Source organism: Oncorhynchus kisutch, linkage group LG15, assembly GCF_002021735.2.
Source record: "Oncorhynchus kisutch isolate 150728-3 linkage group LG15, Okis_V2, whole genome shotgun sequence".
Classification (NCBI taxonomy): domain Eukaryota; kingdom Metazoa; phylum Chordata; class Actinopteri; order Salmoniformes; family Salmonidae; genus Oncorhynchus; species Oncorhynchus kisutch.
The window spans coordinates 54,669,951-54,695,279 of NC_034188.2; the positions used below are offsets into that span (position 1 = coordinate 54,669,951).

Here is a 25,329-nt window from a genome sequence, read left to right on the forward strand (position 1 = left end):
TATTTACGATAACCCCCCACCCCACCCTGTCTTTTGTGTCAAAACATTAGCTGGCTGTTGTCACCAATTAATTATTTAATTTAATCATTTAAGCGCTCTCTGATTGGTTTGCGCTCGTCTCTAGCTCAGGACCTGGCCAATGGAGACCCAGGCTTGTTTGTGCAGCTTTCGGTGCGAAAATAAAAGCAGGAATCTGCGTTGAAGAGAGATGTGGATGCAAAGAAACAAAAGGTTGAGTATAGCCTACAGTATATAGCTGTTATTTAGTTTTTTTTGTTGAGAATAACAACTATAGATTTGAAGACAAAGACAGAGTGGAGAGGCAGGCGACCTTGTTCGTGGTTCCAGACACTCAGGTATGGTACCGCACTGTAGGGATGCTCTACTGTTATTCTAAGGGGAAGAATCTGTACATTCTCTACTTTGCTTTTATTGAAAATTGATCACGGAAAAAAAGGTCTAAGCTATGTTACACTGAGTGTGCAGAAAAGCAACATTGTTTTTTATTCTGTTATATCTTCGTAGCCGACCCTGAAAGGATGTAGACTGATTAACCTAGGCAAAACATGCAACAATGTTTCAATGGAAACTTAAGATGACAGTGTGTGTATAGGCTATCAAGGAAAGTATGAGTCAATCACACAATGAATTTAATGTTTTCACAAGATGTGTTTATTGTTGATTGCAGTGGTGTTATTTTCCCCTGGAGCCACTTTACTGTTACATGTAGTCAACATGATTTTAGAGAGGGTGATCATCCCAATTATGTTTTTGTTTATGGTGTTTTGCTTGAGTAGCCTATACACCGTCTCCAAATGTTACAATTATTATAGGGAAATAACAGCATGCAGTTGACTTATAAAATGTACTTAAATGTCGACTTTTTCACAGTGTCGCGTTATCATTTTATTTACTTCTCTGTAGATTGAGTTTAAGGGCTTAGAATGGAATAATAGAATATAATAGTAAAACATATATTTTTTAATGTCCATAGAGAAATTTGCGCTTTCCAACGAAGTACAGCCATATTAGGTAACACTGTCTTACTTGTGCGTCCATATGTATTCCGCTTTTTAGTAATAACATTACCATTGCGGGGACATGTTCTGCATGTTAGTGAAACTGCATGGAAGCTGTAGGCTAATTGCAGTTTTGGTGCGTATGGTGAGACTATTCCTATGCGCGGCGTGCTGTGTTTACGATACTGAACAGCTGAGCTTCATGCGAACGAGATGGGGTGGGGGTGTGCAGGAGGAGGCTGAGGCGCATTGAGACCGCTGATGATTTCAGTCCAGTTCAGACCAGTTTACAGAGCTGCTCATTTCTCGCACCATACTGTTATTGTTTAAGGATCTCATAAGGACAAGGCGAATGAAAATGTAGGCTTTATACACTTTGTCCATAGTACTGAGGACCTGACCTTCACACATATCGATAAAATAACATTTATAAGCAACTATTTAGTGAAAATAAAATGACAGTGAAATCAGGAGAAAATAATACGACCCCAGACTAATATAAAATGCCATGCATGTCTAATAGTTAATTGGCCAGCGTGGGTTTTTGTTCATTAATAAAAGGTGTGTAGTTCATCGCTGGTCATACAATTATTTGTGAATGAATTTGAAATAAATAGAAATACTTTTTACGCTACATTTCGTGATACATAGGCATAGTGCAGGAAAATTCTCCTCATTATATATAACGTTACATGATTAGCCCAGATGCATGTATTTATGTCGGGTGAAGATGGCGATGGGAACAAAAAAGGAGATGTCGTCGCTGAGAATCTCGCGCCGCACTGGTTCGAACCGGCTGGAACTTGCCCTCACGTGGAGTCATTCTTGGTAGCTTTGTTAATATGCAGCCAATGGTAGAGGTCCAGAAAACTACCTGCCAATCAAAGGGAGCCAGGGCGGGGTTTTGGTACATTAGTAGGAGGGGTTTTGTGGTCCAGGCACACTCCTGTAAGAGCTCAGCTGTTTTGTAATAGTGAAAAATGATTATCCTACAAGGACAAAGACAAGGGATGCCCAGTAACTTAAAGAAGGATAGCTTCGTCTTCTACTGTACTCATACCATAATTAGCATAATGTACTGTTATTTGCTATGGAAATTCATGTTTTGCATCCTTGTGTAGGTATATCCCCCTTCTGTATAGGCTACCTCTGAAGTGTCCCTCAACAACTCCTACACAGTTTAGTATAGTGCGGATGTCAAACAACTACCAAATGTGACTCTTCACACTCTTAGGCCTGGCCCTTACCATGTATCAACCTTATCTTCCAGGCGACCAGCCCTCCATTGTTCTACGTGCCCTGTTGTGCCCCTCTTCTACCTGTGAAGATGGCACCCTCCCTGGCCACAGCCTTCTCCAGGCGCTGGTGGATGGCTGTGACTGCGGTCATAGAGAACCTGCTGTTCTCTGCTGTGCTGCTGGGCTGGGGATCCCTGCTCATCATGCTCAAGTCTGAAGGCTTCTACTCCTACCTCTGCAGAGAACCTGGTAAGGCTGTGTAGAATGATGCACTACAATACCCATAATGCTCTGTGTTATATATCCTGGTTTTTTTTCAATATAAGGGTTGGGAAATGAAGACAAATGGTTGTATAACACTATTCAAGGTTATCAAATATATTTTATGTTGTGGACTGTTTTTATTACAATGAATAAGAAACCCCAAAAAGGAATACCATTATTATATGTTATAACTATGTTATTACACAAGTATTGTACATATGAAAATGATTCAAGTTTTATTTTTTCCTCAGTGAATGCTTGGTTTATGTTGCTTTAAATGCTTGTTTCACTGTGGCATTTAGCAACACTGTGACTGTGACATCACTGTGACATTGCTGTCTCACTCAGTAAGTGAGACCCGTGAATGTATATCACTTGGGCTTGGAAGGTCTGACAAATATTAAGTGTGTTTTAAGCAATCCTACGTATTATACTTATTTAATTCAGCAACAAAAGGTGTTTCTATTTCACTACTGCGAGACAAAGGTGACTTTATGTGTCTTTATAGTTTTAATTCAATCACGTTGGTTGGAACGATCCAGCACTTCAATACTGCTCTTTAGAACAATACCACAAGTTCTTTCATTGGGGGTTACAATAGAATGGTGTGATAGAATGGATATTCTGTGGGTGGGATGAAGTGATGGGGGTTTCTAATCCAATCACATTGAGCAGATGAATTGTACGAGTTTCCACTTACATTTGACATGATCAGTTCCCCCATGAGGGTCAATACAAATGAAACCAGGGCCACATTCACAAAGAGTCACAGAGTAGGAGTGCTGAAAAGAAAAGGCGGGCCCTTGAACCCATTAACATCGACGAGGCTGTAGTGGAGCGTGTCGAGAGTTTCAAGTTATTTGGTGTTCACATCACCAAGAAACTGTCACGGTCCAAACATACCAAAACAGTCGTGAAGAGGGCACGACAAAACCTTTTCCCCCTCAGGAGACTGAAAATATTTGGCAATGGTCCCCAGAGCCTCAAAAGGTTCTACAGCTGCACCATCGAGAGCATCCTGACCAGTTGCATCACCGCCTGGTATGGCGACTGCTCGGCATCTGACTGTAAGGTGCCACAGAAGGTAGTGCGAACGGCCCAGTACATCACTGGGGCAAAGCTTCCTACCATCCAGGACCTATATAATAAAAGCCCATAAAATTGCCAGAGACTCCAGTCACCCAAGTGTTGGTTAAGGGCTTGTAAGTAAGCACTTCACGGTAAAGTCTACACCTGTTGTATTCGGCGCATGTGACAAATAAAGTTTGATTTGATATAGGATCAGTTTCTCCTTTTAGATCATGAATAAGATGATGTAGACGGGGGGGGGGGGAGACCTGATCCTAGATCAGCTATTCGACTCTGAAATGCTTTATGAGTACAGGCTCAGAATAACTGCTGCAGATGATTACCTAATTTGGGGCTGTTGTACAGTTTTATTGACGATGTTGCCATAAAGGAGAGTTAATGTCCTTTAAAGAAAAATGCACCTATACAGCCTGGCTAGTGTTGAAAGTGTGTGAGGGGGTTTTACTAGATCATTGGCCAAGACTATTGCGTTGTTTTCATCCCCGCCAATGTTGAGCTTTGAGAAAAAAGAACACGTCGATAGTGGTCAGCCTGTTTAACAAGCCTCTAATGCAGCTATGGTTCAGAGCTCTCTCGCTCTCTCTCTCACTCTCTCTGTGGGGATTTGATGGTTCCACTAAATCATGCACATCCCAAAGATGATGGATGAAACCAGGGGGTGGTGGGGGTGGGATCTGGGGTAAAAGTACCAGGTACATTTTTGTGTGCTCATAAGGGTATCTTTTGTTTTGTTGGTTTATTTGCATCCAAATGCTACAGCGACCCGGTGACTTGGATCTTTCTCCGCTCTCGCTCTCTCTCTTTTTGTCTCTCCTCTCTCTCTCTCTCTCTCTTTTTGTCTCTTCTCTCTCTCGCTCTGTTCTCATAGTCCATGACTCATCTGTCCTCCTTTCATCTTTCAAACACACAGACACTTAGGGAGGCAGTGGGCCGGAAGTGGGCATGAGGGAGAGGGAGGGAGAGAGAGAAATATGTGTCGTTACTGAGACCTTGAGATGACAAGACAAATAAAGCACATCATCATTAGGTAGGTCGTAACCTAATATCATTAAAACATGGCCTGTGATGGACTAGATGACATGATAATATTGATAGATCATGGCCTGTGATTGACTCAAGAGTCCTCTGATCATCTGCCACAGTGCTTTCTATTTGCCAGGCAGCATTTAACATGTGAATAGGCCTTTTCATTTATGCAAATCAGGTCAGTCTCGACACTCTTTCATCCTTTTCTTCTCTTATGTTTTAAAATATGACTGTGTTCAAAGGGCATCTGGTAAACAGATTGCTGAGAGTCCTTTGTGTTTGGTGTCATGGTGACCACAGTCCCCATATCGTTGGTTCCATTTAAAGGATCTGAGATTGGACAATGGGCTGCTTCTGTTTTGGTCTGCTAACATACAAGTGTGTGGTTAGGCCGACACTGTGAAGTGTGAGGCTCGCATTCCTCCTACATACAACACTGTTGACTCCCATTCCCTTCATCTCTCTCTCTCCGGCAGCTCTTGTGTTTCGTCACATGAACTAGCCTGTCACCATGCCCCCATTTCATTTATCTTGGTAGAGTCTGTTAGTTACACACTGTAAGGTGTGTACTGTTGACTTAGCTCGGTTTCCACTCAGTTTAGCTGGTTCATTGACAACGTGGACAGAACATATTGCAAAGGAAATATCAAGTCTCTTGTTTTTATTCTTTGTATGAAGCGTCCAGTATCAGTAATAATACAACTACCACCAAATACCCCATTAGGTTTTAAGTGTACCAATAAGCATACCAGTCAATACAATAGAACAGAATAGAACAACTTTATATTTCTGTAATGGAACTTGGAAAAGCACATTTGTCATAACTCTATCCTCATCGTGTATGGTCAAGGTCCTAAACGATATCATAACCTCCATCGATAAGAGAGAACACTGTGCAGCTGTATTCACAGATCTGGCCAAGGCTTTCGACTCTGTCAATCACCACATTTTTATCGGCATACTCAACAGCCTTGGTTTCTCAAATGACTGCCTCGCCTGGTTCACCAACTACTTCTCAGATAGAGTTCAGTGTGTCAAATCGGAGGGCCTGTTGTCCAGACCTCTGGCGGTCTCTATGGTGGTGCCACACGGTTCAATTCTCGGGTCGACTCTTTTCTCTTTATACATCAATGATGTCGCTCTTGCTGCTGGTGATTCTCTGATCCACCTCTATGCAGACGACACCATTCTGTATACTTTTGGCCCTTCTTTGGACACTGTGTTAACTAACCTCCAGACGAGCTTCAATGCCATACAACTCTCCTTCCGTGGCCTCCAACTGCTCTTAAACGCAAGTAAAACTAAAAGCATGCTCTTCAACTGATTGCTACCAGCACCTACCTGCCCGTCCAGCATCACTACTCTGGACGGTTCAGACTTAGAGTATGTGGACATCTACAAATACCTAGGTGTCTGGTTAGACTGTAAACTCTCCTTCCAGACTCACATTAAGCATCTCCAATCCAAAATTAAATCTAAATCGACTTCCTATTTCGCAAACAAAGCATCCTTAACTCATGCTGCCAAACATACCCTCGTAAAACTGACTATCCTATCGATCCTTGACTTCGGTGATGTCATTTACAATATAGCCTCCAACACTCTACTCAGCAAATTGGATGCAGTCTATCACAGTGCCATCTGTTTTGTCACCAAAGCCCCATATACTACCCACCACTGTGACCTGTATGCTCTCGTTGGCTGGCCCTCGCTTCATATTCGTCGCCAAACCCACTGGCTCCAGGTCATCTATAAGTCTTTGCTAGGTAAAGCCCCGCCTTATTTCAGCTCACTGGTCACCATAGCAGCACCCACCCGTAGCACGCGCTCCAGCAGGTATATTTCACTGGTCACCCCCAAAGTCAATTCTTCCTTTGGCCGCCTTTCCTTCCAGTTCTCTGCTGCCAATGACTGGCACGAATTGCGAAAATTACTGAAATTTGAGACTCATATCTCACTCACTAACTTTATGCACCAGCTGTCAGAGCATCTCACAGATCACTGCACCTGTACATAACCCATCTGTAAATAGCCCATCCAACTACCTCATCCCCATACTGTTATTATTTTATTTTTTGCTCCTTTGCACCCCAGTATCTCTACTTGCACATCTATCACTCCAGTGTTTAATTGCTAAATTGTAATTATTTCACCACTATAGCCTATTTATTGCCTTACCTCCCTTATCTTACCTCATTTGAACACACTGCATATAGACTTTTTTCTATTGTGTTATGGACTGTATGTTTGTTTATTCCATTTGTAACTCTGTGTTGTTTGTCGCTCTGCTTTATCTTGGCCAGGTCGCAGTTGTAAATGAGAACTTGTTCTCAACTAGCCTACCCGGTTAAATAAAGGTGAAATAAAAAACTAATTTGCTCCAGGGGTGCCGTACTACTATGGCTGACCCTGTAAAACAACACATTTCACTGCACCTATCCGGTGTATGTGACATTAAAGCATATTTGTTTCCTTTTTTAAATCTGGCACCAGGCTAGCTTCCTTCCAGCTGTTATTAGCCAACTATTTGAATCAGTGTTGTCTCAGCGTTATTAGCGCTCAGTAACAGTGGGATGTTTGCGGTGTTAGGGAGGACAGAGAGGACATTATCTGGAGTTGATGAATCTTCTGTCTGCTCACTGCTTTGAAATAGATAGAGCTTTAAATGCTGATGCTGATGATGAAAAATACTGTCAGTTGGTTATCTCTGGCTTCCTCCGATGAGTCAATGTGAGGAAATGCAGACATTCTACGCTGATGGCAACCATTTTCTAGCAACAAGGCTAGTCCGCTTGATTCTGTCAGTCATTTACATGTATCACTGATAAGTGATGGGGTCAGACGCATCGAGATTGACACAGCATCTATGGGCAGATCGAATGATAGATTAGTTGAAGATTGATTAGTTGATTATTACACAAAGCATTATTTTTTTTTTTGACATGAGTAAGAAACACATCCATTTCCCCTTGATGGATTATCAGGTTAAAGATGACACATATCACATTATGTTCTTATTATGTTGGTGATGTAATAATATTGTTAGAGCATGGCCTTAGAGTCTGAATGAGCTAGATACATGCGGGAAAAGTTTTATTCTAATATTTTAGGCTAGGTGAACTGTAGTATCAGAGCAATAACGTCACAATCATTTTTGTGTCATACGATTTCAATGAAACTGGATGCTTTGCGAGTCATTAGAATCACGATGTAAACCCTCAGAACAGAGAAGGGAACAGTGTTTTGTTTGAAGGCGGTATAAGGCCATTGTTGCGCTAACATAGTGTTTGTGCTGTGCGTCGCTCAGGGCGCTTCCCTTATTGACTCAGCAGCAGTACAGGCTCACGTTGTCTGTTTTACTCAGCAGTAAGAGCCCCCCAGCCAGGCAGACCCAGCTGCCGTTGGCCTTCTGCTAACCTATGTGTTAACTGCCATCTACCATGACCTTTAACCTATATATTATATAAGACAGCCATGTCTACTCGCAGCCTCACCCTCAAGAAAACAACAACCTGCTTATCAAGACTGGTAACAAGATGTTTTTCAAGCAAAGGTTTTTGAAGAGGTTGTCCAAAGTCACATCACCTGAAAAAATCACTGAAAACAATAACAGTTTGTCTTGCGTCCTATCCTCCCCCAGGCCCTTACTCAATGCCTTACTAGCTCCCCTAGGCCACTAAAGATATATTATTTTACGAGACTTGTCACTGTCAAGGCTGTCATCATAATCTTTTGTGTTATCTGTTTTGTCTGAGTTAAACTCATGGAGACTAGGGTATTGTCTACAGTTCTCTCTCTCTCTCTCCTCAACAACAACAGTAACAAGCCTCATAACCAAGTCACTGGTCTCCGGTCCTTTTAGCAAACAGTGCTATGAAATATGAAAGATGGACATAAATGACTGATGATTGGAGCGCTCTGTCTCTATCCTCTTGGGGATTCACTCTGGGAGCGTTTGGGGGTGCTACGGTGGTTGGGTTGCCATGGAACTGCCTTGCATGGGGGTTCAGAGTAGACCCAGTGTCTTCCAGCTATTTTTGCAGCTTGTTGATCCCAACAGTTTGTTACAGTATCTTTCACCGAGCTTTTTCTGTCTCCCTGGCCTGTCCATGGCTCACACTGTCTCAGGAAGAGACACACGAGACACAAATGAAACACAAATATAGGCATGCAAATGAGGTGGATGACTTTTCAAGATATTTCCTCTGAAATCAATGGTCTCAAGTGAGGGAGGACGTTTCTTAGAACACTTACGCAAGAAATGTTGCAATCCAACTCCAAACAAACCTGAAGTTGAATTTGAAGGTTCCATAAAGTTCTCTTGTGCCTCCAGGTAACAGCACCAGTCAGAACCAGTCTGAGCCAGTCCAGGCTGGGGATGCGGAGGGGATCACCCAGAGCCCCGTGGTGGAGGAGGAGTACCTCCAGATGAACGGCTGGCCCATCTGTAAGGACCAGGATGAGATGCTGAACTTGGCCTTCACCGTGGGCTCTTTCCTCCTCAGTGCCATCACCCTGCCCCTGGGCATTGTCATGGACAAGTATGGCCCCCGCAAGCTCCGGCTGCTCGGCAGGTAAGAAAACAGAGACGAGGTGGTATGTACAGTTACGGCCACTATAATTTAAGCTAATGTGTTGGGGTGACAGTCTCGGTACCGAGGTTTGAGTCCCGGCAGGGGCTGGACCCCAAATTCGCTATATTGGTGTCAGAAGTGGGATGGCGCCCGTATTGGCAGAATAATTGCTGCAAACACGGCACTCTAAATTTTTTAAATTGAGATTGTCACAAAAACCTCTGTACAGGGTTGAGTACTTTTTAGTGGCCGCAACTTCCTGCTGCATATATTTTTATGTTCTATTTCTGACTTGGGTGTGTGTCTTTGTATGAAAAGCCTTCCTCATATTCAACCTGTTCTGTTATTTCAGTACCTGCTTTGCCTTCTCATGTATCCTGATCGCTTATGGATCGAGCGACCCCAAGAGTATGTATATTTCTTCATTCTTTCTTTATTTACTCAACGTTCTACTCTAGTACAGTATGTGTGTCTGTTCCATCCCGTCTCCTTAACACATGTGTTCTCCCTGTCCAGATCTGTCCATCCTCATATTCTTTGCTCTGGCACTGAACGGGTTCGGAGGAATGTGCATGACCTTTACTTCCCTCACGGTAAGTGGTGTCTTCTCCTGTACTGCAGGGTGAGGCTGGGGAGGGGAGAGAGGGGAGTGAGCAGAGAGAGGTGGGGATGGGGACAGTGGCGGAGGGGGGGGGGGCTAGGGTGCAGGGTGGAGTAGGGAGACAGGGGAGCAGAAAGAGGAGTGAGGAGGGAGACGTGGAGAGGGGAACGAAGAAGAGAGAAGGGTGGGTGGGCGGGACATGTCGTAAACCCTCCCATGGGGGTGTCATCAGCATGGAGAAAGTGCTGCATCACAGGGAGGCCACGTGGAAAAGGAGAGAGAAAGACCCTGCGTTAGAAATCAATTATTCAACCGTGCTCTGGTCCAGCTGAGAGCCTAAAAAGACACCTCCTCATTACTTATTCATGATCCTGACAGGGACGCAGCCCTTTGATTGGGTAGCGCAGACCGCCAGGGTTCACAGGCAGCTAGACTAAATGTTCTGATTGATCTTGCCTTAGGACCGGCCAGGTTTTCACTGACACAATGGTGTTTACAGATAACATGATTTCATTGTTTCATTGTTTATCTGCGTAGATAAAACACAGACAATGACACACGCACAATAATTTTGAGAGAAAAGAGACACAGTATGCTGAGCTGACAAACAGGAAGTAGGAAGGCAGTCACACTTAGCCCTGCTGGGGTTCGTTCAACCCCTCCCTGGCAGTTTCCTGTCCCTGGCCTCCCCACCACCCCCCACTGCAGGGGTTCAGAGGGGCTCTGTCTGTTTGTCTGTCTGGCTGGCACACTCACACACTACCACTACACCCAGAAGCTGCCCAGCTGATTTCTTCTGCCCCCCCCACTCCCACTCTCATACTGTAGGTGTTGTTTTAATTTTCTCTGGTTTCATTCATTCCCCACGCCAGCATGTCTCAGCCTGTCCTGCTATGGCTGTTTAGTTCCCTCGTGTGTGTGTGTGTGTGTGTGTGTGTACATGCTTGTGTGAGTGCCAAAGAACTGGCCTCTGGCGTTGTTTCAGCTGTTCTGTTGCAGTAACCTCACTGCGGTAATTCCTTGCTCTGACTAACAGTGTGTTTTACACTGCTGGTCTGGGTTCATGTTGTTCTTGTACAGCGGGACCTTTATTCTTCTGAACTTTCTCCATCTCCTCCCGGGTGTGGGGGTCAAAGGTTTTCACAAGATTTTTGACATGTAATTTTTTTTTCTCAAATATACCCTTTTTTTCCCCACAAAAGACTAAATGGATACATTGTATCTCATTCAATCAGTCTGAACTCATTGAGTTTGTCCCCCACAGACAGTTGATATGATTATGTTTAGGTTTATTCTGTGTTTCAAAGTCATCTGGATTGTAGGCTTACACGAAAGGTATGCACCGCGATGCCCCTCTATTCCATCACCTTTTCTCTTTGTTTCTATGTGTTCTCTTCTTCCTGGTTCTTCTAATTTGCTGAAAGGGGGTGATTTGGCAGCTTGCCCCCTACCTCCCCTCCCTCCCTCCCCTCCCTCCCTCCCCTCCCTCCCTCTCCCTATGATTGCACACTCAGCACTCTGTGTCCCAGGCAGTACAGCTGCAGTAAACAACTGGAGGAGAACCCAAGGCGGTAAAAGAGAGCTCTCCTCTGCACACCTCTGTTTTCTATCAGTAAAGTGCCTAACCGATCTCTGTCTGCCCCCTTCTCCGGTTACCAGGAGCAGGCTGTCTGTCTCTCCCTCTCTCTTCTCCGTCCCTCCCTCTTCTCTTTAATAGCTTTGAACTCAGTCTCTCCCTCAGTCAGCCATAGTATTAGTAATCACCACTGCAGATATCTCTCCTAACCTTCCTCTATCCATCTCTCTCTCTTTCAACCAGACCCCCCCCCAGCCCCTCTCTCCGCACTCTTCCCACGCATACACGCACATGCATACACACGCAGCGCTCCTCCTCTTGTACATTGCGGCACGTGTTAAGATGATTCTATTATCTCTGAGTCATGTTTTGCATGAAACTCTAATCCTTTCTATTTTAGGACCTCTTCATTGGGCCCAATCCCTCTCCGGGATTTGTGTCATTAGGTCCTTGGGGGGAATTAAGTTTCAGTCTGGCTCGATTTACCTAGATGATTATTTACTGCTTCCTGGCACTTGGAAAGAGAACGATGGAAGGGGTAGAGAGATGAATGCCGAAGCTGAGGTGGACTAATGATAGACTGGGCCCAGATCTGTTTGTGCTAGTCCCACATTTGCATATGTCGTTCTCCTGCCAGGAAAGCACAAACAGATCTTGGACCAGGCTAGACTAACAATAGCTCTTCTCTACTCAGACAGGGTCGCCACCACGACCACCGACACCCCCCTGCCTGTAAAATGTCCTAGCATCAGAGGTTGACTTGCTAACTGGCGCTTGATGACACTATTCGACTGTGGGGGACTGATCGCAGGGTCATGTCGACTTCCTTATTAAAGGACATTGATGGATCGTAGAGGGCAGTCAACTGCTGCACATGCTGTTGTTTTTGCTTTCACTGTACACTCACAACAAGGCCAGTACTGTAAAACAAAGTGTTGATGACAGAGAGAGAAAGAGAGAGAGAGAGAGTGGTAGCGTGATGGCACAGAGATGGAGATATTCAGGCCGGTGTTGCCTGCGTGTGGTTGTCAGGGACACAGCATGTTGACTCATTTTATGATGGAGTTCTGTCCTGTCAGGATTGGACCGGTTTGTACTGGTTCCCTTTGGCTTCTGAGAACCAGCCCAGTAAGCACTACAGCTTTTACGCAACAGCAGCCCCTCTTCTCTCTTTCACTTCTCTGTTCCCCCCCCCCCCCCCTTCCATCCATTTCCTCCTTGTCTGTTCTCTCTGGCCTTTGTGCCTCAGAGGCTTTTAGTTATTCCACTCTTCCACTCTTCCACTCTCCTCTTTTCTCTCCCACTTTTTTCTCCGTCTGCTGCACTAAAGATAACAATCATTGCTGCCGTCACACAAAATAATCAGATGAACCCAGATGCAAGGGGTTGTTTTCTGGCTTAGGGTTTGTTTTCCAAGTTGAACTGCAGTGCACATATTTGAGACACTCATACACCTCCCCTTGTAAGCAACAGTTTGATATGCAAAGTGTAGAATGTGTAGTATTTACTTAGATAAGAATAGGATAGTCCTTAAATGGCTTTAGAGGAAAACTGCTTACCACAGGCATTCTATACTGTCTGCAAACATCACTCAGCATTTCAGATAGGGATTTTCTCAATTTTCCTCAAGTGATATCTGCTAGCACGTAGCTGAGTTTCACCGCTGTGAGTGTCTGAAAGTGTATTGCAGACATTTTGTTATCTGCTCAGGGCACAAACACTGCACCGTCTGCAGTGTATCGGTTAAAGACTACTGGATTGCCCATCATGTTGTTGACCCCCCCCCCCCCCCCCCAACAAATCAAATTTTATTGGTCACATACACATATTTAGCAGATGTTGTTGCGGGTGTAGCGAAATGCTTGTGTTCCTAGCTCCAACAGTGCAGTAGAATCTAACAATTCACAACAATACACAAATGTAAAAGTAAAAGAATAGAAGTTTTATTTATTTGACCTTTATTTAACCAGGCAAGTCATTAAGAACACATTCTTATTTTCAATGACGGCCTGGGAACAGTGGGTTAACTGCCTGTTCAGGGGCAGAACGACAGATTTGTACCTTGTCAGCTCGGGGGATTGAACTCGCAACCTTCCGGTTACTAGTCCGACGCTCTAACCACTAGGCTACGCTGCATAGCAACCTTGTTTAGCTTCCAGTACATCCTATAGAGTTAGACACTGTTCATAGTCTAACACTCTACAAACAGACTTTTATCTCCATGACTGTTCAGATCCCAAAATGGAGCCAAATAGAGGTTGGTAGGTGAATGCAGACAGTCCACCATTTGTATTGACCCTGCCTTTTCTTCCTGGCACTAGCATAGCTAACAGAGTCCATAGGGACTTGGTCAAAAGTAGTACACTATGTAGGGAACAAGGACTCTGTTAGCATAGCTAACAGAGTCCATAGGGACTTGGTCAAAAGTAGTACACTATGTAGGGAACAAGGTACCATTTGGGATGCAAGCCGGAGACAGTACTCATGAAACAGGAACAGGTAATGTCTCAGGTTAACTGAGATTGGCCTAGAGAGAAAAGAGTTGGCCAATCATTAACCAGCCCTGGGTTTTGTCGTTTCTGCCTCTAGACACAGTATTTAGTCATGCCTGATGGAGTAGAATTCGGGAAGTGTTCCCGAATTGGAGCACTGTACTGTGGCCAGGTAGATTAGGGAGACAAACTCATGGCTACACCGCTATCAGAGCCAGGGTCAGTAGGAAAACATTGTTCAACGTTGCAGAGAGAAATGTCATTATTAGTGCTGATGTGATTTCCATATTCTACATCCTATAAAGTATTTATATCTGAATGTTCTACAACATAGCGCCCCCTGGACTTTTTCACTAAGTGACACAGATCCTGTTTCCCAACCTGAACCTGCCTGTTCTCACAAGCTGTAAATCTATCTCCTTCATTACATTGACAGTTGGATATCCTTCTTATTATGTCATAGTTATATGTGAACGAGAAACTTGTCTGTGGTGGTTTGTTTTGGGAACCACCACAGTAACTCACAGTCAAACTGACTTCAGACCACTAAAACTAATGAGGCAACTACAGTAATTGCAGCATTTAAGCTGGGAGCTGGTTTGGACCTTTCAATGCTGTTGATGTTTTAGGCTCTACCTTCTGTTGACAATTCATTCTTTTCCCCTTTCCCCTGCATGTCCTTAATTTGATCAAAGGCAGGTGAACTCGTTCCATTACATCCAAACCTGGTAAACAACAATATTAGCAGAGCAGACAGACAAAGGGTGACTGGGATATAGGTTAGTAACTGTTTTGGGCTGTCTGTCTGTCTCTGTCTCTGTCTGTCTGTCCGTCTGTAACTGACTCAGTGAGGTCATTGAAAGTCATGTGATAGTCTGATGACACACTGATGGTCTGGTGGTGACAGATAGATAGGGGAACTGAGGAGAGCAGAGCAATGGAAGTCACATCCCTGATGACGCTCAAGCACATTATTCAGCATATTCCATATGAGTTCATTCCAGGGCAATGCCACAGCCAACACTGCTGATTGAAGCTGTGCTAAGTGGGAGGTTGGTAGGGTGCTAGGAGTGATGGTGGAGAGGTAGCCTTGCATAAGACCAGTGTTTCTCTCTTCTATCTGCCAGCCTGATACACACACACACACTTCAAGTCCCTTACATTCCCCCCTCAGACACAGACACAAATACGAACACATACACACAAGCACTCGACACACACACACACACATACAGTATATGATCACAAATTTCAGAGAACTACTATGATAAACACACACGCACACACACACTTTTACACTCCCCAACACATCATCGACTATTTACACTGTAAAAGAAACGCAACAACACACGTGTTGTGAAACCTCTTCAACACACACACACACACACACACACACACACACACACACACACACACACGGTTCCTTTTCCAGGGACACGCCACTAAACGGACATGGTTCATCTTCTCACAACTGGAATGGGAAAGCACAAGCGCTGGTCTATGAGCTGAGGAGAAAGGAGAGACGTGGGAGCCTGATACACACACACACACACACACACATTTGTTTTACTATCCTTGTGTAGAACAAACAATTGATTCCCATTCAAAATCCTATTTTCCCTAACCCCTAAACCTAACCCTAATTTTAACCCTAACACCTAAGCCTAAAATACCCTTCTTCCTTGTGGGGACTGGAGAAATGTCCCCACTTCTGGTCCCCACAAGGATAGTAAAACACACACGCCTCTTCTTGTCCTGACAACGAGGCACCAGTGCTGAGTTGCAGTAGAGCTCTACTCACTCCTACTGTAAGTGTCATAATAGAGATGGTCCCAGCTCATTTCACTTCTCCAGGAGGACTGGAATGTGATTGTTAGTGTAGCTGTCATGTGGGACGTTTTGATTCTGCCGTTAACCTTTGTTCAAATGAGTGGTTAAGGGTAATACCATCTGGGGAGGCCACGGCACGAGGTGAGAGATTTCCTCCTTGGCTCGGACAAGCAGGGAACCTGTGGTGAGGGTGGATGGACGGATGGAGAGATTGGTTTCTGAGGAGGTGTTGGAGAACTGTTGAACTATGACCCAGTTCAATAAATATGCCATGAAACAGCTCTGTTCAGGAGTTGTTGTGCTGGTGTTTTTATCAGTGGCATTTTTGTTCTCCCTCCCTTTCCCTTCCCCGACTCTGTCATGGGAGATCTTACTCTCTCTTCCCTCCTTCCTTTCCTCCCCTCCCCCTCTCTCCTTCCTTCTCCTCTCAAGGACAGTTGTTTACAGTTAGGAGTTGAGTTGGGAACAGCCTGTGCTTTAAGCTCAAGAAGAGGGCTACATATGCAAGCTGCTCTGGACTTTCTCTCACTCTGTCATAAATAGTGTGAGGGAAGAGCATCACCAAGACTCCACCCACATCACCCATTCTCTGTCAACAACCTCCCAAAAACATATTTACGATTCCCTAGTGTGATGTCAGGCCTTCCATTTTTGGAAAAACGGTGACTGAGCGTCTCTATGGCTATTCATTCGTTTTTACACAAGTCTTTCTGCACGTGACTGCATTGGTCTGATTTCAAGTGTGGCCTAATCTTATGTCCCGTCTCTTTCTTGTGTTCTCTCCTCAGCTTCCCAATATGTTTGGTGACCTTCGTTCCACCTTCATCGCTCTCATGATTGGATCGTATGCATCCTCCGCTGTCACCTTCCCTGGGATCAAGGTAACTTACACACACATCTACTTAGCTAGTCTACGTACACCATTATGGAGGCTAGCTATCGAGGCAACTATGCTTTCATCTATCAGGGCTACCTGTTTGACTCTACTTCCCTATTCCCTCACGACAGTGTGAAGGTTGGAGGCTAATGTTGTGGTTGTTGGTCCCTGCTTCCTCTCTCGTCAGGTGATCTATGACCTTGGAGCCACCTTCATCACCATCCTGCTGGTGTGGGCTGCCTGCGCTGGCCTTGTCTTCATCAACTGCTTCTTCAACTGGCCCCTGGAGCCCTTCCCTGGACCTGAGGATATGGACTACAGGTAAGACACTCCTCAACATCACACTCCTCAACATCACACTCTTTAACATAAAATGAGATAGCTTTCTTAGTTATTAGTTTTACAGCATATTTTCATTCCTGGTAACCTATAAATAGCAGACATTCCTGTAACCTAATGTTAGTTTAGTATTACTAGTATTTGCTACTTATATCATTAATTATGTGATATAACTTATATTATTAGTTAGAGTATAGCATTAGTTCTAACCTAATATTAGCCAACAATAACAGGTTTAGGGGATAATACTAGGACTTGAGCTGGAGTAGGAATATTAAGGCCTTCCATAGAGTCTCCATTCTCCTTGGAGCTCAGTACACTACATCCCCCAGCACACGTTCCTCTGCAGCATGTCGAGGGCTTGAGGCCCTGTGTACAGGAAAGCTAATGAGGTGAGGAGCTCAACTGGCTTTGCTCTCATACAGCTGGATTTAGTCTCATCCTTTCCTCTGTTTTGGCCTCTTCCCCTGCTCCCTTTCTCTCTCTTTGTCTGTATGTCTCTCTGTTTCCCTCAGTGTGAAGATCAAGTTCAGCTGGCTGGGCTTTGACCACAAGATCACTGGAAAGCAGTTCTACCGCCAGGTGACCACGGTGGGGAGACGACTCAGCGTGGGGAACAGCATGAAGCAAAACCCCACGGAGCTGGCCCAACAGGAGGGCAACAAGCTGTGTCTCTCCACCGTTGACCTGGAGGTCCAGTGCAAGTCCCAGGAGGAATGTAAGTGTCTGGCCAGGCCACATCTGTTCATCCCAGACCAGAGAACATGATGCATTTGATGTCTTTCAGATGGAGAGTAGGAAAATAAATAATGACTGTGCATTTTCTGTGCACATTGTGAGTGTGATGGGGTTCATTCTCAAAATGGATTTGCCATAATGGGTTTCAAGCTCTGTACCTCCACAAATCCATACTCCATGAGGCCAAAAGCCAGCATGCCAGTTTCAGTGTTACACAACATTTGGACACAACAAAGGACATGTCTGCCAGAAACCTGTCTGATGTCAAAAGACCCACAAAAACTGTCCAACACAACACCCCGCTCCAGCCATGGTGTCGAATTTAGATAGGAGAAAAATAGATACGATACAATGGATCATTGTAGCCCTGCTTTATGGGTAAACAGAGGTAAACAGTTGACCATATGCTAGATCTGGGCCTGTAGCTTGTACTGATCTAGGGTCACATCCCCCACTTTTTCATATAATCATATTTTTATGATATAATAGGCTAAATTGATCCTAGACACAGGCCCAGATCTAGAATATGGTTGACTGTTCCTCTATGATGGATTCTATTCCATACTCTATAACTCTTTGTAAATACGGGCTCTAACTACAACGGTGCAATGTTGATGTTTCAGAGTGGGCTCACCCACCAGCCAGTGTTTAGGTCCCAGCTGCCAGCTTGTCTGAGGGAGCGCTGTCATTGGCTCTGAGGTCACCAAGGCCATCCTCCCTCTCCCAAATTAAATCCTGCAAATGCGCAACTGGCTGTGAACTTTGCCTTAACCCAGATTTGTACACTGCAATTAGCCACAAACCTCCAAAACACCCTGAAATCAGCCACGTGCCCCCTCCACACCCTGTTGTGCCCCCTCTCCCCCTCGGGCTCGGCCCTCGGGTCACAAACTCCCAGCGGGGCTTCCTGTGGTTCTCTGCAGGCTCTCTTTGGTACCAAACGGACCGTGCAATCGATTCGGACCGCATTCCAAGAAGTGCTGCTCAAGTGGCGGTGGTGGGGCGGGCCAGAGGGGCCAGAGGGCAGGTAGCAGTCAGTAAGGGTTCTGGGGGGGGGGGGTCATTATACACACAGGATGGATGCCTGCGGTTCTGTAACCCTGCTGGACAAGTTCCACGTATCAGGAGGTTTTCAAGGGGCCCCTCTCCCTCTCTCTCTCACTGTCTCTTTCGCTCTCCCTCTCTGTCTGTCTGTTTTTGTGGATTGGTTCTTACATCAACCAACCCACTAGGAGACTGTTTTGTGTCATGACGACTGTTGATCCCGCTGTGGTCACATACTGTAGTGTGCCAGTCAAGACTGTAGGATCAGATCCCTCCCTCTTTTTCATTACGATCTGGAAGACCAAACTGATCCCACATTCTACTCTGAAACACATTGTGAATAGCACATGTTATGGGTCCAGGACACAGGGGAGACCCAGTGTTATAGGCGGAGACAGACTGTTAGAACCACCTGCTCTCATGCACCAGACTCTTGTCCAGCCGGTATGTCACCTATGGTCCCGTCTCCAGAGCATTGGAGAGATACCTGCAGCACTGGGCAATAAACGCTGGACACATCTGTGGCGTGACCATTAAGACTTTTCCACTGCCCTGCCGCAGCTTTTAAAGCTTTGAGATCAGTAGATGATTAACGGACCATGGCCCCGGGCCCCTTTGCTTACAGCGCAGGCCCCCCACATGTTACCTTGCCACCCCAGGGACCCGTGGACTATTTAGACTCCGAGCTTCCCTATTTCCCTACCTCCATGTTGATTCTGAGGTGAAGCAGCTTGCCCTGGTAGTTTTCCATCACAGCATGTGGAGGAAATGAAAAGAAAGCCTATCCTATACAGGACACACAGTGAAAACTCAGTCCAATCTGATGCTAAACGTTACAGTCCTGTGTGTCACCCTCCGTGTTCTGTTGCTGTTATCGATCTGTCTCTCCTCCTGTGTGTCCACAGCCCAGTCCTTCATGAAGAGTATCCTGAGTCCTATCTTCATGCTCAGCCTGATCACCATGTGTGTCACCCAGCTGAGACTCATCTTCTACATGGGAGCCATGAACAACATCCTGGAGTCGCTGTCCGACAGAGACTTCAGCACAGGTGCGTGTGTGCGCGAGCGTGTGCGTCTTGAAAATGTGCCTGGAACACGGACATGAAAAGATATCGATCCTTTGTAGTGTTGACATAGTAGTTTACCTCACGACTCGTCACCTAACTGCTATTTTGTCATTCTTTTAACCTCCTTTGTAATCTCGCCCACCCTGGAGTTGTTTCACATTGCCCTTATTTCTATCTCTGAATTGCTTCGGCTAATTCTTCTTGGTCTGTCTCTCTTTCTCTTCCTCTTCCTGTCACACTGACTTCTTACTGCGTCTGCAGAGGAGAAGATGGAAGTAGGTAAGACTTCAGGCTAGATTAGATGAGCACAGCCCATCTATTCCCCTCTCTGCCTCTGACACTGATTCACTTTGACTCAAGACTCTGGCCTACCCCATGAATCATAACCTAATCTGCAACCCTGTCCGTTTTGCTGTAAACACCATGCTAGTTTGACGGTGTGTAAGCTTTGGAGGCAATAGTCCTGGGGAATAACACTTCTCTGTCTCTCCTGCCATTCACAGTGAGTGTGTACACCTCCATTTTTGGAGTCCTGCAGCTGCTGTGTCTGATGACCGCTCCGGTGATCGGGTACATTATGGACTGGAAGCTCAAAGAGTGTGAGGATGAGAACGTGAAGCCGGGCACAAGGTGAGTTTCGCACGCTCAAACGCACCCACGCTCGCACGCACACGCTCACTCAGGCACACACACTCCAGAAGAGCATTCCCCTGCCTCCCACGTACTCCCCTAGCATCCACAAGACCGTATCCACAAGACTGTCATCTGTATAACCAGCGAGTATAAGTCTGTGTGTAACATGTGATGTCCCCTCTGATAGAGATCTCACCCAGCCCAAGCGTCGGGACAGACAGATCCAGAAGATTACCAACGCCACTCGGGCCTTCATCTTCACCAACCTGCTACTGATAGGCTTCGGGGTCACCTGCCTCGTCCCCAGCCTCCCTCTCCAGGTAACTCGTCCCTCTGTTTCCTCTCCTCCGTCTCTCTCTCTCTTTCCTCTAGTGGTGGTGGAGAAGCACACATTTCACTGCGTGCATCCCAGTGTTTTGGTAAAGCCCACCGAGACCCATAGGGAGTTTTCTTGGTGCAGAGAAAGAAAGAGGGCGAGTGACTCACATGTTGTTGCAGCTGAGCCGTTATTTAATGCAACAGTGTCCCCTGGCGGACAGAAGTGTCATTACAAGTTATGCAAGTTATTTCCAACCCAGTTCTGGGAACATCTCTGTCTAGTCATTATTTATTAAACATGGACTCCATTTTAGGATGGAGGAACAGGGCACCATGCATGCCCTGGGCCTGTAGATTCTAGAACACATGTTGAACTATTTCTCCTTTCTTCTCTGCCCTCAGATTCTATCGTTTATTCTGCACACCATTGTGAGAGGATTCATCCACTCTGCGGTTGGCGGGTTGTATGCTGCTGTGTAAGTGTCTCCGGAGTGTGTGTGTGTGTGTGTGTGTGTGCGTGCGCACAGTCCCCTCCACACAAGTGCCTCATGCTGGTTGTCCTCCTTAGGTACCCGTCGTCTCAGTTTGGCAGTCTGACAGGCATGCAGTCCCTCATCAGCGCCCTGTTTGCCCTTCTGCAGCAGCCCCTCTTCATGGCCATGATGGGCCCCCTGAAGGGAGACCCCCTATGGGTAAGAGCGTAACGACCTTTCACCCTTCCCAGACCTTACACAAACTACAGGACACCTATTGCTCACTAATGCTGAAGACCCAAGTACACTCATGTGCTATGAGCATAATGCCGCAAAGGCTACTGTATACAAATGATGTGTAGCAGCCACCTTGTTCTAAAGTAATCTGCCCAGAGTACATGTCATAGCACACACTGCTGTCCAATGTGAAAACAGCAGAGCCGTTTGCTCCTTTCTTCTGACTGATGTCACTTCCTGTGTGTGGTTGTGTGCAGGTCAACGTGGGCCTGCTGGGGCTGACGGTGCTGGGCTTCTGCCTGCCTCTCTACCTGCTCTGCTACAGCCGCCAGCTCCAACGCCAGAAGCAGGAGCGTGAGGAGGACCCCAAGATCTACGTCCAGATCAACAACGGCAGCACGCCCGAGGCCTTCGTCTAGAGAGACAGACTGACGGACGGAGATGTATTATTTTTTTCAACAAAGAGAAGGAGCAACAGAGAGAGTGAGGAGGGGAGAGGTCACAGGTGTGACTGAACTGTATGATGAATCGCAACCTCACCCACCAACTCCGGTCCCTCTAACCGTCTGCACTTGCACTCAGACGATTCTCTCTCACACACACACACAGACACACATACGAACACATACACACAAGCACTCCACACATACACATATACACATGACACACACACACACACATACAGTATATGATCACAAATTTCAGAGAACTACTATGATAAACACACACGCACACACACACTTTTACACTCCCCAACACATCATCGACTATCTACACTGTGAAAGAAACGCAACAACACACGTGTTGTGAAACCTCTTCAACACACACACACACACGCACGGTTCATTTTCCAGGGACACGCCACTAAACGGACATGGTTCATCTTCTCACAACTGGAATGGGAAAGGACAAGCGCTGGTCTGTGAGCTGAGGAGAAAGGAGAGACGAGGGAGGAGGATCTTCACGGCGTTCTCCTCCCTTCCAGGCTCCTATTTGTTTCAGTGCTCTGTTGTTGTTGTTTTTGTTTTTTTTTCATTTTTTTTTTTCAATTTTGTCTACGATGCCATGCTCACTCTTGCCTGCCTGTCAGTGCAAAAAGGAGGGCACTGGTTCTCCGTGTCGCCCAGCAAAAAGAACCGCAAGCGTTCGACGCCATGTCAAAGACCTCCAGTGCTGAATGTTGTGACTAGAACCAGATAAGGTGATGTCCTCCTCACTATTATAATACCCCACCACCAGTGTTTTTACATGTGTTTTCAATGATGCCAGTAACGACATCGCCTCACTTTCTAATTCTGATCCAAGTTAGTCTCATACCGCACTGGAGGTCCTCTACTTCACACCCTGAGAACTGGTTTTATGATTAGGACGTTATTGGAGTGTTATTGGAGCGTTATTGGAGCGTTATTGGAGCGTTATTGGCGATAGGTCGGTATTTTTCTCCGTGGTTGTTACACGTCAATGCCTCTCTATCGTCGCAAGTGGTTTGAACTAGAAGTATAAGCGAAACAGGTTGTATAGACGTTTCAGTACTCTAAACGGTGCTCAGAGTTCATACCGCCATAACGTTCCCATTAGGTTCTGTAACGTTGGGGATAGTCATCATTGTAAATGAATTGGTAAGAATGGAGCCTTATGCAACCTTCAGAAGCTAGTCGACGTAATCTTCTCATCTAGTGAGTGTTCCTTCCAGTGTCTCAAAGACCAAACCTTGTGACTCAGCCTTCTAGTTTTGTTGTTGACGACAACAGAGGCTTGGAGGGTTAAAGCCACAGAGAAGCTGTCGTTTTAAGACTGTTCCAACAGCTCTAGGGAGACAAGAAAGCAAAGGCTTGTTTTTGTTGTAACATCAGCACTCTAGATTAAAGCCTGAGTCGATAGCTGTGCTTTCAGCCCATTGTGAGTAAGTGATTTGGCCAATGGGTTTCCAGTGTGCAGACCAGCGTTTTACTTCTAGGGAATACTATGTGACTGTGCTTCAAACAAAAGCATGGCACAGGTTGAAAAAAACCTCTTACCAGTTATAATTTGCCACAACAACATAGGGTACAGCACAGCTACTCTCTTAGAACAAAGGGTTCCAAAAGGCTTCTTCGGCTGTCCCCATAAGAGAACCCTTTTTGGTTCCAGGTAGAACCCTTTTTGGACAGTCGAATAACCCTTTTAGGTTCTAGAATGATAATAATTTGTTTTCTAAGAGTGTAGGCTTGGTTATCAAGCTCCAATGCGTGGGCCTATACCCCTCTCACCGGATACACTGACTGGTCTTGTGTTGGCAGTCCTCTTTGTAGTGCAGAATGAACTTCTTATTGACTTTGTGCTTATTCTTTTCATTGGCGATGAACGGATTTTGGTTTTGTGTCAGGAGATCTGTTTTTCAAAAAGTAATAGTTTAATCGACTGTATTTTACCTGCAATATGATACTAACATACCCTTCAAGCTTTTGTTCTGTTTCAAGACAAATGTGATTTAGAACAAATGGTTTGATGAGACATGGTTTTAGATAGAGAGGAGATGTGTGGTTTAAGGTGAACTGCGGTTGCTATGGGCTTATACCTGGCACTGTTCTACACTACCTGAATTACATTGATGCATTTCAATTCTGATTTGCTGTAGCAATAAGTACTTCTCTGAGTTGCTGAGCAATCCTCTACTTTTCCCGGCAACACACAACCCTATGAACAAACACTGTTGTCCAACCACACACACACACACACACACACAATGCAAGAGTGTGGATTGATATAATGCAATGTTTATTACAAAAGGTGCTTCTCAATGACAGGAACATAGATTAACTAGTCTATCTATCAATCTAGCTATGGGTCTCACCTACAAAGCCTCACTTTGTAGCGACAAATTACTTGAATTATTGAATTCCAACTTGAACCTTGATTCACTTTTCGAATCAGAAAGGGAGACAGAGAGACACTTGAATATGATATCTGTTTCTAAATCCACATTCTTGCAGCTGTTGTGATCGTGGGACCCAGGTGGGCATGGCAGGCAGGTCATGATAGGACTTTATGTTCTTGAATGATCTGTTGCAGGTAACAGAAACCGGAGAGAGAGCGCGACAACTTGATTGACGTAGCTCTACGTCCGCAGACGCAGTGTTTAGACTGGACGGGTCACCTGCTTTTCCTCAGTCACTCACAGAAGCACTTCCAAAGACAGCCATGTAACCAGCAGATTGCCTCTCTATGTGTAGATGATTTGAGATGTGGGTACGGCAGGTGGGTGCCCCCGCCCTCTCTCATCATGACCCGTCACGTTGATCCATCCATGTTCAAAACCACTGTCCTGAACTGTTGCACTGACAGACCTGTTTCTCCACTGCAGTCTCACCCAAACACAAACCACCCAACCAAGAGATCCTTCACATACTGGCGATGGAACTGAGAGACAATGCTAGAATCCCCAAAAGCTTCATCAATGAAATACGTGAGAACTGAATGGCACATATGCACCTTAGTCCTCTTACCAGGATCTCAATGCTATTATTCTGAATGGCCTGCACTGAAATATAACATAGACAGTGCACCACTTGCTAGTTCTGCATGTTAGCATAGAATGTATTCCCAGTCGTTAAAAAAAAAAAATCATCGAGAAATGACATTGGAACGGCAAGAAACGGTTATTTTTATATTCAGTCAAAGTTACTTCGTGGTCTTAGTCTCTCCTCTTGTATGCACCATCCAGTAGGTCCCTGTCCCGCAATGTAGAATGGCTCCTTGCTACTGACTGCTCTGTGGGCCTGTCTGTTTGGGTCTCTTGGTTTCAAGGATCTACACACACACACACACACACACACTGATAGAGAAACAGGTCTAGGCGTCCTCAACATCCTTACATTGAACATCACTCTACTTGTCGTTTACATGAATTTATTT

General features: G+C 45.4%; 1 protein-coding gene across 2 annotated transcripts; it reads left to right on the forward strand.

The window, feature by feature from the left end:
* Positions 1-163: 163 nt before the first annotated feature.
* LOC109905508 (large neutral amino acids transporter small subunit 4) lies at positions 164-25,082 on the forward strand. 2 transcript variants are annotated; one of them, XM_031790547.1, is made up of 15 exons: positions 164-356; positions 2,290-2,506; positions 8,970-9,210; positions 9,563-9,618; positions 9,727-9,803; positions 16,498-16,590; positions 16,774-16,907; positions 17,441-17,643; positions 19,613-19,756; positions 20,036-20,053; positions 20,278-20,404; positions 20,595-20,727; positions 21,128-21,201; positions 21,294-21,417; positions 21,693-25,082. In XM_031790547.1, exons 2-15 carry the CDS (start codon positions 2,347-2,349, stop codon positions 21,852-21,854), a joined length of 1,746 nt encoding a protein of 581 aa, XP_031646407.1. In that variant the 5' UTR covers positions 164-356; positions 2,290-2,346; the 3' UTR covers positions 21,855-25,082. The 2 variants fall into 2 exon arrangements, with proteins under 2 accessions (XP_031646407.1, XP_031646408.1); XM_031790548.1 differs by lacking the exon at positions 20,036-20,053 and having other exon boundaries at positions 165-356.
* The last annotated feature ends 247 nt before the right edge of the window (positions 25,083-25,329 follow it).

Bases quoted from the DNA above. Each gene is read 5' to 3' on its own strand.
- LOC109905508 (XM_031790547.1), top strand. From the start codon at position 2,347: ATGGCACCCTCCCTGGCCACAGCCTTCTCCAGGCGCTGGTGGATGGCT. The intron at 16,591-16,773 runs GTAACTTACACA...CTCTCTCGTCAG, and splicing joins TCACCTTCCCTGGGATCAAG to GTGATCTATGACCTTGGAGC. The intron at 20,728-21,127 runs GTAACTCGTCCC...CTCTGCCCTCAG, and splicing joins TCCCCAGCCTCCCTCTCCAG to ATTCTATCGTTTATTCTGCA.